This window comes from Plutella xylostella, chromosome 18, assembly GCF_932276165.1.
Source record: "Plutella xylostella chromosome 18, ilPluXylo3.1, whole genome shotgun sequence".
NCBI lineage: Eukaryota > Metazoa > Arthropoda > Insecta > Lepidoptera > Plutellidae > Plutella > Plutella xylostella.
In genome coordinates this window covers 10634869-10648017 of record NC_063998.1, presented here as the reverse complement: position 1 = coordinate 10648017, position 13149 = coordinate 10634869, and the positions used below count along the sequence as shown (strand labels likewise).

At 40.9% G+C, this 13149-nt stretch overlaps 3 protein-coding genes across 3 annotated transcripts; 2 read left to right on the top strand and 1 right to left on the bottom strand.

The window, feature by feature from the left end:
* The first annotated feature begins 259 nt into the window (after nucleotides 1-259).
* Nucleotides 260-2236, top strand: LOC105380858. Its single transcript, XM_011550464.3, has 3 exons — nucleotides 260-556; nucleotides 640-870; nucleotides 1074-2236. The coding sequence occupies exons 1-3, from the start codon at nucleotides 270-272 to the stop codon at nucleotides 2122-2124; spliced, it is 1569 nt and encodes a 522-aa protein (XP_011548766.3). The 5' UTR covers nucleotides 260-269; the 3' UTR covers nucleotides 2125-2236.
* Nucleotides 2237-2690: 454 nt separating this feature from the next.
* Nucleotides 2691-4433, top strand: LOC105380856 (chymotrypsin-1). The gene is made up of 4 exons (XM_011550463.3): nucleotides 2691-3051; nucleotides 3238-3472; nucleotides 3693-3869; nucleotides 4230-4433. The coding sequence occupies exons 1-4, from the start codon at nucleotides 2759-2761 to the stop codon at nucleotides 4392-4394; spliced, it is 870 nt and encodes a 289-aa protein (XP_011548765.3). The 5' UTR covers nucleotides 2691-2758; the 3' UTR covers nucleotides 4395-4433.
* Nucleotides 4434-5132: 699 nt separating this feature from the next.
* LOC105380854 (chymotrypsin-1) lies at nucleotides 5133-7698 on the bottom strand. The gene is made up of 5 exons (XM_011550461.3): nucleotides 7540-7698; nucleotides 6980-7223; nucleotides 6471-6705; nucleotides 5883-6056; nucleotides 5133-5309 (listed from the first exon to the last, which is right to left on the bottom strand). The coding sequence occupies exons 1-5, from the start codon at nucleotides 7589-7591 to the stop codon at nucleotides 5163-5165; spliced, it is 852 nt and encodes a 283-aa protein (XP_011548763.3). The 5' UTR covers nucleotides 7592-7698; the 3' UTR covers nucleotides 5133-5162.
* Between the last annotated feature and the right edge of the window lie 5451 nt (nucleotides 7699-13149).

Sequence of the window (13149 nt, the reverse complement as noted above, 5' to 3'; positions counted from 1 at the left end):
TCGGGAATCATAAAAATATCAGCACCGACTTTTTTATTATTGCAATTTCTTTTGGCTGTATAATTTACCGTGAAGCACCGTGAAGGATTAATTTCTTGGTAAGGGAAACCGGAATAAAAAAATAAAAAAGCATTTCCTGTTCCTACCTATACCTTCTTAATAATCTGATACTGCTTGAGCTTATGTGACATAACAATTAAAAACATAATTCTAACTTGACAAGACATTTTATTGTTCTGTCATGAGTTCATGACTCATGTCTATTGAAAATGTTACGAAAACTTTATTTATTATTTCTTATTTATTTCGAACTTAGTTTGTGCTACGATTATGATAGTGATGCAGGGTATAGACGGAAGAAACCAAGATTAGCAAAAAATATTAACAGGCAACAAGTGGGCAGGGATTATTATAACTCTTTTCGAAGATACCAAAATGCTTTTGAAGACGTAGCGCCGGGTGAGGACCGCGGGGCGCTGGCGGGGCTCGACTCTGTCAACTTGGTACAGAAGCCAGAGGACGTTTCATCCATTGATTCCCTTTATCTGCACAAACGGTATGAATTTAAGTTTATTTTTTATTTTATTTTGATACTATTTTGAAGTTATTAGTGGACTTAACACTTGTGGTTTTCAACAGGAAACTGAAACAATCAAACCACTATGATCCTCAAAAAAACATGGTGAATAATGACTACATTAACGACTATGCACGAAATGAAATACCAAGAAAAAACACGATGAGAAGAGATAGTCTGGCTTCAATGTCTTCCGACACTGAAAAAGATGAGTCATACGTTCAGCAAGCGAAAAAAAGACAAAAAGAGCACCACGCAACGGTAGAACTTCCTGTTGAAGAAAAATATGCTAAGTGAGTACAAACATCAATTTATTCCAAGTTATTTATATACGGTTGATCCCAAAATAACCTCACAAACCGCCAATGAAGTTACTTAATTAGTTAGTTACTTAATTTATTATTTGTATCCATATTTTATTGAGTCAACCAACCTGTACTAACAAAACATGATGTGTTATCCAGACTGATTTTTATATTATTATTCTTCTTCACAGATCTATGCGGTCCAGATTTCAATTTCCGTTCTTCTCCCATAGTATATATTTGAATAGAACAGAAGACAAACCTATGAAGAAAAAACCCACTAAACGAAAAATTTACTTCCGAATCGAAGATCCATCCTCACCTCAAGATGCACCCACTCCTACAGAAAGCGGACTAAATGCTACTGCTGCAATAGTTGACAGCCCAGAGTACTTAAATAAAGAATTAAGGAAAAGATCTTATGCGGAAAAATTATGCCCTACGTGCCTTAAAAAGTACTTGAATGCGAAAGACCGTTCTAAACGCTCTGACGAGACAATTCACAATAGCAGACATTTTTTTCAACTAAACAATGAATTGGGAAATGTTACGGAGACAGTATCGAATAGCTCTACTACAGACGATAAACATCCTGATGGAAAGGCTGCTGATGCTGAACGAATAGACTCAAAAGTTGCCGAAAATTTAAATGGAATCAAGAATGAAAAGTTGGAGAAAACCAAACGAGACTTGACAGATTTACTTAATTCAATCCAATTAGTACAACTGAAATTCAACAATGATAAACAAATTAGAGAAGCTAATGAAATAAAACGTCATATTGATAGTGTTACAGTTGCCGATTTAATTGGAGACAAAGATGAACTGCTATCTAAAAACTCTGATGATACAAAAAATCAAAATTATGTTACAATGACTGACTTGAAAAAAGGAAGAAAAAGAAAACGTTCTCTCGCTGCTATAAAGCAAAGACTTTTTGATGAACTTAATGTGGTTCAGTCTAGAGTCGAAGAGGCTAGTATAGTTGAAGGACAAAACAATACTGAAGAACATGATAATAATAAGAGTAGAATGAAAAGGCATGGCGCTCAAATGTCAAATGCTGAACAAATAAATAGAAATAAGGAAGAAAAAACAATACATAAAAATACAAATAGTGGGAATATCAGGAAACGTAGATTTGATTCAGAATCTGATAAATTGAGTCAAGCTGATTTAGATGTACCTGTAGAGCAGTCCAATGACTGTGTTCTTTTACCTCATCAATCTATGCAGGGTTGATGTCGCATTAATGAAGTGCCTATAACATATAATAATAATAATAATATTTAAGAATTGTAGTTTACATGGTTTGTTGATTAATCTTATTTTAGAGTAAACATTATTATTAAAATGCTTCTTTTTGTTTAAACCACCAGAAACTTAGTAAAGGGTATCTTCTTAAGAGGTCGCCTCTCACGATATAATAGGAATATCTAACAGGCACTGCAAGTAACGAATTCTTGATGGGAACAACAGAAAAACAGGCTACGGGGACGGATACCAACATTGCACTGTTTGGGTTGCCGTCGTCACGTAGTGGTGTTCCTGTTCATCATAGTCTTTCCATGTTCCATTGCATACACTAGAATATTATTAGAAGCTCAGATTAGACAAGTCTTCAGCGCTCTGGCGCCGGAGATGACGTGAGAAATAAATGATCATCTCAGAATAAAAACCTTAGGAAAAACCTGGGTTTCAAGCAGATAAAGTAAACATTTTAAGGATTCGAGTTTGGTAGGCTTGTCTATGGTGTCTGGTTTCCAAGGTTTTCAACATGTTTTTAAGTAGTTTCCCTAGTTTCACTGCCATCGTGTTGTCATCTGTCACTTGCAACCTTGCAACTTTGCAACCTCATCTTTGAATTTTCGTGGTTATGTGGAACTTTATTGTATGGAAGCAATTATTCTTGTATAACTGTATTATCATTAGTGCGTCGTCCGTTAGTGCTAAACGGGACTTATCGATATTCTTCGAGCATGTCTCCCCACGGTTCCACATCGTCGGTGGGACGCCCTCTGACCCTGGCAGTGCCCCGTACATGGTGGCATTATCATTGGGTGGAACTGTCAAGAGCTTCTTTTGTGGTGGTTCCCTGATAACTACCGAAACTGTTCTAACTGCTGGGCATTGCGTAGAGGCGGTACATTTTGGCGGTAGACTAATTCCGTAAGTATTTTTTTTGTGCTTTGCAGACATATTATATTTCAGTAAGTACCAACAGCTTCCTTCATACATATTATAGAATTAAACATACTTAAACAAAACTTCACTCCACGAAAAAAAATCATCATCAGCCAACTACTTTGCATAAGACGCTAAGCTCATACAAAAGCTCTTAAAAATTCCCCACAGTTCACTCCACGGAACAGTGGGCACCAACCACTGGATGCGCGGCGGAGTCACGTTCGGCTTCAGAGGCAACGTGACCCACCCGCAGTACAGCCACGACGAGATCAAGAACGACCTGGGCATGCTGCTCGCCGCCGCCCCCATCCACCTCACGAATCTCATCCAGCCGGTGCCGCTGAGCTATGACCTGATTGGCGAAAATGTGGCTGTTAAGGCGACTGGTTGGGGGAAAACTAGAGTGAGTATCCTTATCGGTAATATTGGTGGTTTAGCAGTAAATCGTACATTATCTACTAAATGTCCATTCAATCTATCTTCCATCGGTTTCTTTGCAACAACACTCAGCTACCTATTATTACCGTGTCGGTGATAAACAATAGAGTTTGACTAGGGTTAACCAATAACCATCGGTGAGAGGTCTAGCCAGTCAAATCTCTCACCATAAATTCTTCTTTCAGGCCAACAGTAGTCCCCACTCAGAAGTCCTAATAGACCTGTACACGAGTACTATCCAGTCCTCTACTTGTGTCCTGGACGTTCAGAAAACTGCAATGGACCTCGGTATCTATGCGCCGCCGGTGGACCCCGCGCACGAGATCTGCACGTTCCACTCTCCAGGGCATGGCATGTGCAATGTTAGTACTTTATATTCAATGTGGTTGACTCATATTCGAGCATTAAATACTATGGGGTAGCTTATCAACATCTTCGTGGACCTTCTTCAATAACCGCCACAACACTCTGTCCTCGACCTATCCCATCTAACCTCTACTAGCTCCCGGTCTAAGGTCATCCATGGGCCGGAGGGCGTCGCCGCTACGTTACCTTGTTCGTGGTTTTAACTCGAGTACCCTAGATACGATCATAATGCGAGTTAGAATTAAGTCGAAGGCGTGCCACAAGGATCGGACAGAGTTGATATCTACTCTTCGAGCCCTATGTCTCTGATTAGGCATCTCAAGAGCTGATTATGATGAATTCCATGGCAATTCCAGGGCGACAGCGGCAGCGCGCTGCTGCGGCGCGACTCGCTGCAGCAGGTGGGCATCGTGTCGTGGGGCTTCCCCTGCGCCATCGGCGCCCCCGACATGTACACGCGGGTCAGCGCCTATCGGGACTTCATCGAAGACGGGAAGAAGTACCAGCAAGACAGATTCTAGGCTTGTGTGTTACGTACTTACCACTTTTGTAGTATGCATAACATACCTAATACATTGTAATCATGGTATGTATTGAAAATGTGGTAGAGTAAGATGAAACAGGGTAAAGATTTTTTGAATTTTATTATGGTTTTTGTGCTTTTGGAAATTTGTGTTAGACGCGTTACGTAATAAATATTTCCTACGTAGAATTTGTCTTTTTTTATTTCATATTTTATTTTACTAATTTCATATATCATTGTGGTTTGAATCAATAATAAGTTTGTTGCATAATGCACAATCAATCTTCTTCATGCAATGCGACCGGGTTTGAAACTGTTGCCCATTTCCTAACCAACGGAGAGTTTAGACTAGTTTGGACATTCTAATGCATATAAATCACCTGCTGCGACATCGTACTGCTAATATAGACTACATAAAGCAACAATATAACAGGCACTATACATACAGGGTGAAAATGACATGTTCTTGAAAAACTAAACCACATGTGAAAACAGTTCAATGTTACAAAATGTTCAATTTCTGGAGGCCCATGTTCGATTCCCGAGTAACGATAATGTATTCTAGTTGTACCGAATAATATTGGCTTCATCAGAGCATCATTCATTTCATCCAGAGCGAAGATCATGTTGAGCAGGATGAAGAAAAGAAGTGAAGAAAGGGTGGAGGGCATCCTATTCTACCTAACTGCAATCTACTGACTCTCAATCCTCAGTAAAAAAAACAACACAAGAATCTTATAATATTTTATTGCAACAACTTAACCCCTCAGATGGCGTTTTTCTCAATGAAGTCGCGGAAGGCGCTGATCCGCGCGAACATGTCGGGGGCGCCGCGCGCGCAGGGGAAGCCCCACGATACAATGCCCACCTGCCCGCCGATGTCCGTGCGCACCAGCGGACTGCCGCTGTCACCCTGGGCATGAGAGAGAGAGAGAGATTAAGAGATGGGTCAATTGTTCTAAGATTTTTTGTTACCGTGTATCACCCACTACGGGGTATATACGGACGACCGAATGGCGTAGTGGTTAGTGACCCTGACTACTGAGCCGAAGGTCCCGGGTTCGATTCCCGGCTGGGGCAGATATTTGTTTAAAAGACACATATTTGTACTCGGGTCTTGGGTGTTGATATTTATATTTAGTATCTATCTATCTATGTATTTATGTAGATATATCAGCTGTCCGACACCCATAACACAGGTTCTGCCTAGCTTGGGGTCGGATGGCCGTGTGTGAGATGTCCCCACATATTTATTTATTTATTTATTTATATGACTCATTTTGTGTACGCCATACCGCTCTTATTGGCTTTTTATCCACAAGTCCCCGAACTTTTTAATGACATTTGAACATCTAGCACGTTATCTGCAGCCCTCCAACTGCACGCTTTATTTATCTACCACTTAACACTTGAATATCTTCTGAGACCAAGACAAGCTCACAGGAAAATACTACTGAAACGAAGTTCCACCCTTCACTGGACTTACGCTGCACAGGCCGCGGTTGAGAGAGTGGAAGACGCACAGCTCCAGGTGCGGCTCGATGGCGGGCGCGGGGATGTCGAAGTCCACGGAGGCCTGCGCCACCTTCTCCTTGCAATCCTCACCGCCGATGGTGGTTAGCGTCAGCTCCAGCAGGCGGCTGGAGAGGGGACCAAGGGGCTGGGGAAGGGAAGAGCTTGGAGTAAGTTTGGATGTAGGTTTGTAACGCTGGGTTTTTGTGTATAAATTATATAATTAGGCGTGTGCTTCAATCCACTAATATAATACATCCAAGAGTGGTCCAAGGTGGTATTTTGCAAGTGCTTGGGCGTGGTTAACACTACGTTTGATTTACCTACATCAGATAATTATTATGGTAGCAAAGAGCAATGTGAGCAGTCCAAGCCCATTTCAGGGCTTCGTAATGAATTCGTAAGGACGGTGAGTTATGTATTAGGTTTCTCAGATGATATGGCAGATTACAACATGAACATGGGACCTTTCGGTCAGAATCTAACTAGGTAAGTACTTAAATGAACTAGAGTCAGTCTGAAGAAATTTGTGATATTCTTCAAAATAAATCATGAAACTCACCCGAATCATTCCCCATCCAGTAGCCCTGGTTTCGATGCCTGCGCCAACGTGGCCGAAGCTGAGAGGGACGACCTTCACGGTCTCGGACAGACGGATCTCGGTGGTGGTGATGAGGAGACTGATGTCGTTCTTGATGGTGGATCTCAGGTAGTGCGGGTGAGTCACGTTGCGCTCGAGCTCGTACGAATCGCCGCCCACGTTCCAGTAATCGGTGCCGACGATGGCGCGGTAGGAGCTGGAAATATACAATGGGTATGTTGCGATGACAAAATTTTTACTATAGGTATACTGACAGTAGCTATATGCGGCTGGTCATGATCATTGATAAAATCGAAAAAATAAAACTAGGTATGCAAAGCATGTTTATTCTTAAGGTATTCGTCAGCTGAGTATCGGTTGAAGTAGAAAATTACGGCAAAGAACTTGTGGTAAAGCCCCACGAGTCTATTATATAATTGCTATTTAGATTAACACCAGATGGCGACTACAAGTTGCCACAAATCACTAACCTTATAAGATGGTCCCAGGCCCACACACTCTCAACGCAGTGGGCAGCAGTGAGGATGGTTCTGGACGTGATGATGGACCCTCCACACGAGTAGGCCCTGACGTTGTCCCCCCCGGTCAGCGCCACCATGTACGCCGCGGAGCCCTCCTCGGCCGGCGTGCCGCCCATGATGCGGTGGGCGGAGGCGGAGGTGTCCACATGGTCGAAGAAGATGGACAGATCTTGAGCATCGAGGGAAGGAGTTGCTGCAAAGGGGAATAGTGAAACAAGAGAGAATGATTGTGGATTCAAGGGTGTGAGTAAGTCTCAAAATGCCACTCCAGTCGAGTAACACTCGGATTTTTGACATTCTTGGGAGCTAAAACACAGGCAGGAATTTTATGAGTAACGTTCTCGTTGTTGCCTTATGAACCAAAATATATAGAGAATCAGATTTACACTATTTCCAGAGAGAAAAGCAGTTATGGTTTAAGTAGGTACTATAATTAAATATGTAGATTGAAAATTTAAGGGAGTATTTAATACAGATCACAAGAAAACTAATTATGATAATGAGCTCACCTAGGCACCCAGAAACGAGTGCTATTAGCAAAAATCCATATTTGAACGACATGATTCCTTCGATGTTTTAAAAAGTTTTAACGTAAATCAGACCTTGGTATCTCTATATAAAGAAATATCTTGTAATTCGTCAAACTTAATTTAACCTGTGATAATTAGTTTAGACCTTTATTGTGTTCAATAATACATAAGAACTGAAGCTCAGGTTGTAATGGCTAATTTCCTTATCTGAAACATATTTACTGGATTGGAAATTTAGCAATGGAAATTACTTAATTAAGATTAAAATGTTCATGATTAAAGTGTATCTAATATACCTATATAATTATCTAATTTTGGGTTTTGTTTATGACGATGATCTGCAAATTTTAAATCCTTCCGGACAAAACACTTGCCCCAAATAGAGTACTGTACGTAACTGACGCAGCAATAGCGCCGCCAGTCGATACATAACTACAAACATAACTTTCGTTTGAAAGCGTTTGTGATAGTGATGATATCCGAGCTAATATACAGGGTGTTAACTTAATTGCGTTGGAGCGGGAAATGGTAGATACAGCTGATGATACTGAACACGATAAGACATTAAAAAACGTATTTTATTTGCTTTAAGCTGACCAACCAACATAAAACAGTTTTATTTAGTACATTTTAAAATTTCATAGTCACCCTATTCAGGTTTAGGTACGTTTGACAGAATGACCATGAACTTGAAAGCCAAGATCAAGGCCAAACAATTCAAAGCCAAGGTCAATAAAAAAGTATGCGTGCATCTGCACCACACTCGTGGAGCCACATCGTCAAGGTACCTACCGAGATTTTGGGTACTCAAAGTACCCAATCCATTGTAGACATTTCATTTTACTCCATAAGTATCACTTTATTGATACACAGAACATTTTCATTTTATGCTTCATAACATAGGTCACACGTATTCACAGCACAGCACAACATAAAACGAAATGAGGAACAAGGCTTGGTAATCAAAAGATAGAATTGTAGGTACCTTTTCCCTTTTAGGTAATAATTGTAAAAAATGATTGTAAACAAGTAAACAACAATGACTGACTGACAGACTAGATCCACAGAGAAGGTAATGACTATCATAAATACTCGATGGTTATGATACGCGAGATTGTTATTATTCTACTGGTATTTAAAGTGAGGCCATACTTATTATGAGGATTTCCGTACTATTCGTCATCAAAGACGTCTCAATCGCAAGTACACAACACAAATCGAGATGAGCGAGTGTAAGTAAACCAATTCGTCATTGAAGTAGACCCTGTTATCATCCTGTTATGCATTGTGGTCTTTTATCTTTAGCTGCATACAGACCGGCCAAACGAACCCCAACGAACGGGTTTTGTTGACCTTCGTTGCTCAATCTGCCCCTTTATTATGTATGATAAATGTCCATCGGTGGGCGTTCGTTGGGCCGGTCTGTACGCATCTTTAGGTAATAAAAGAACAATAAAACGTGGTGAGTATCAAGGGTGAATACTAAACGCTTACCTTATTCTGAGTAAAAAGGTTTAATTATTGTTCTGAGCTCCTAGAAAGTCATAAATTATATTCTGTACGATCTATGAAACTTTATGCACATCAGCTGTTTAATTGTTGATTAGAATGTCATTAATCACCATGAATAATTTCAATTTTATTTAATAATTGTTATTACCTACTGTGTAATTAATTACAATCATAGTTACATCAAATAAATTATGAAAAGTGAAGTTGATAACAAATTTACAGTGTGTGTTCTTTGGCAATCGAATGTCTCTTTGGTTATGTGTTTGTGTAGGGTGACCATGTTTTTGATTAAGGTAAAACTTTCCACTTTACTTTAGACTTTAAACATAAATATTCGAGATTCTGATGTTTTTTTTCTTAGAAACATGCTTGGTTAGACTAATACTAACTCCCATTTCCCGCTCAAACGCATTCTAGTTAACACCCTGTAGATAACCAAAATGTTACTGTCCTTACATTGCTGGATTTCTGCAACGCATCTAACACGGTCGACTTTGATTTACACATTGGGATTCTTCGCTCTCTTAACGTATCTCCGGCAGTCACTAGTTGGTTCGAGTCTTATCTCAAGGGGCGTCAGCAGCGTCTACGTACTGACACTGATTGTTCTTCCTGGTGTCCAGTGCTGGCTGGCGTTGCCCAAGGTGGCGTTCTCTCTCCTTTGCTTTTCTCTTTGTTTATCAACATCTTAGCTAGTAACCTTACCTCTCTTTACCACCTTTATGCAGACGATCTCCAGCTCTACCACCTGAAAACTTGGATGCAGCTGTAACCCTCATCAATGACAACTTGGAGATCATCTCTAGGTGGGTTAAGTCATTTGGGCTGTTACTAAACCCTACTAAGTCTCAGAGAATTATAATCGGCAGCCCTCGCATGTTGAACAAGATAGATTTCACAGCTGCTAGAAAGGTCAGGTATGATCAAACAGACATACCTTACGTATCATCCGTAAAAAAATTAGGCGTGATCATGGACATAACCCTCTCTTGGATCCCACAGGTCGACGCAGTGAGCAGGAAAGTATTTGCATCTTTCCACAGTCTAAGACGCTTGCAGTACTTTCTACCGTTTAACACCAAAATTACGCTGGCACAGTCTTTACTGCTCCCGATTCTCGATTACGACAACAATACTTTATTAATTAATAATTGCTTTAATTGTATTATAACATATACAACAAAGTATTTTTAATATTTTCCGATAATTAACATATACATTATCAGTGAATAATTGTTTTCTGGCAATTATATGCAGTAATAGTACAACTGCACCTACCTGCTGGCATAGTACCTACCTATCAGATTATTTACATTGACAACTGTCACTATGGTCACCACACAAGAACTTTTGGAGCAGCAAAGAGACATGGAGAGAATGATTGGTACCAGGATGGATGAGTTTGAGAGGAAGCTGCAGTCCTCCAACACACCTTTGAAGCCAGAGCTGGAAGACCTATCCAGGGACTTCATCATTTTCAAGGACTCGGTAATGCCCATTCTTCAGCTTATGCATGAGCAGATAGCTGGCCTGGCAAGACACGTCGATGAAATGGATAGCCAGAGTCGTCACAATGCTCTCCTGTTCACCGGCATCAAGGAGGAGAAAGAGGAGGACCCTGCAGCACTGGTATCACACACCATAGTCTCCAAGCTAGGCCTGACTGAATTTAACCGTTCTGCGATCTCCCAGTGTGTCAGAATTGGTGGTGTTCTGGATCCTCTGAAGCCTAGGCCGATACTGGTGAGGTTTTCCAATCCATCGCTCAGGTCGCAAGTTTGGGATACCATGAAGCATCTGAAGGCCAGTCCCATCGTCATTCGCGAATTTCTGACGCGGACGCGGCAGCACATATTCATTCGGGCCCGTAAGCATTTCGGGATCAGAGCCTGCTGGACGAGAAACGGAGCAATATTTGTGCAACTTCCAGACAGTAGTCGAGTGAAGATTGTGTCTGAGCTGGAGTTAAACGAGCTGTGCAGCAAGCACCCGGCAGTGGCGCCCGCCGCCCCGGCCCACAAGCCGGCCGGCTCCAAGCCCGCCCCAAAGCCCGCTTCATCCAGAGTTGTGACTCCAACACAGTCATCGGCTCCCAAATCATCGTCAGCGCAGCCCGCGCCCACTACCAGGAGTAAGGCCGCCGCCGCTCAGAAGGATAAGCGTTGATTCCAATAGCGTGCGCCTCCTTTTCATTTTCTGCACCATAATTCTTCGTATTGAAGGTATTTTAATATATTGTGTAGATTGTGCGGACCGTTCTCGAATGTTTTAACTTTTTTTTATTAGAGTTTTTATGTTTTTCAACTTGTCAAGCTTTTTTTCCGTATGTCAAATGTCAAACCAACCACAGTGAATTGAAACGTCAAACCAAATGTACTTTTTAATCTGTGAATACTTTTTGCGTTCAGAAACTTTTATATAATATGTTTATCGTAATTCAATGTTACAAATTATCCTTATTCTGAGCGTCTAGTCTGTATTTAATTTCCTTTTTTGTTTGTTTTTTTTTTTGCCTTTTTGCCAGCAGGATCGTGCAGGTAGTTTTTATCTGTGCTTTTTGATAAGTTTTTTTGTTTGTTAGTGTATCGTTATATAAACTTTTATTGTATTATTTTATTTATATAATATTGTTATAGATATTTTATTTATTTATAAATTGCAATCATATTATTTTATACATGCCTAACGATGGGTCTGATGACGATTCATTCGTTTCAGCTAATTCATCTGTTTCTTTTCTAAGCGCTGATAGTGATGGGCTATGTCTTAGTGACATCATAAACAATGAATTTTCCCCTATTGCCAAAAATTTTAATGTCTGCCATATTAATGCTCAAAGCATTCCCAAACACTACAATGAGCTCCTTAGCACTTTTGAATCAGGTATGGTGGACGCAATTTTAGTATCAGAGAGCTGGTTAGTACCCACTCTGTCTTCTCATGCGTATTGCCTCCCTGGTTATGTCCTGGTTCGCAACGACCGCGTGGGTAGATCGGGTGGTGGGGTGGCCATATACTTGAAGAGCGATATTCCTTTCTCCGTAATTGCCCAGTCCCCGACTTCCAGTAACGCTCCTGCGGAATATCTTTTTCTTGAGCTTAATCTTGGTGTCAAGGTTCTACTTGGAGTATGCTATTGCCCTCCAGGTAATGATTACTTCCTTTCGATTGAAACCGTCCTTGAAAATGTTATCTCTAACTATTCTCATCATATAATCATGGGTGATTTTAATACTGATTTACTTGTTCCTGATTCTCGAACCCGCAAATTACTTTCAGTTGTCGAATCAGTTAACCTCAGATTTCTGCCGTTGTCGGCCACTCATCACTCTTCCACGACCGACACTCTAATCGACCTTATTCTTACTTCAGATGAATCTTTAGTAGCTCGCCACGGACAACATCTTGCTCCAGGTTTTTCCAAACATGATTTAATTTTCTGTTCGTATCGTTTACGAATTCCTAAGGCAAAGCCCATGGTGCTACTTCAACGAAACTTCTCGAAGTTGGATGCTGAGAGGCTTAGATCCGACGCCACGCAAATCCAATGGAGTGACATGCAGGACTTGCCCGATATCAATGACAAGGTTGCGTTTCTCTGCAGTAATGTCATAAAACTATTTGATACGCATGCTCCTGTACGTCCTGTTAAGCTGAAACATCGACCTACCCCTTGGATCAATGAAACCATCCGGAAGTTCATGGTTAGGAGAGATAGAGCTTTTCGCAGGTACAAGATATCGCGCACTGAGGAAAACTGGTCAGCTTGCAAGGTTGCCAGGAATCGGTGTAATCAGATGTGTAGGAACGCCAAACGCCGATATATCGCAGAGCAACTCGAATTATCTTCACCTGCAGGTACCTGGAAATTCCTCAGGTCTCTGGGCGTGGGCAAGCCTCCTAAACTAGATAACCAAATTCCTTTCGATATTAACACTCTCAATAATCACTTTGCATCTTCGCTAACTCTTGACTCTCACACCAAAAATTTAACTTTAAATCTTATTCATAATATGCCCACACCAGACATAGATTCCTTTATTTTCGCACCGGCATCACCTGAAGAGATCAGAAAAA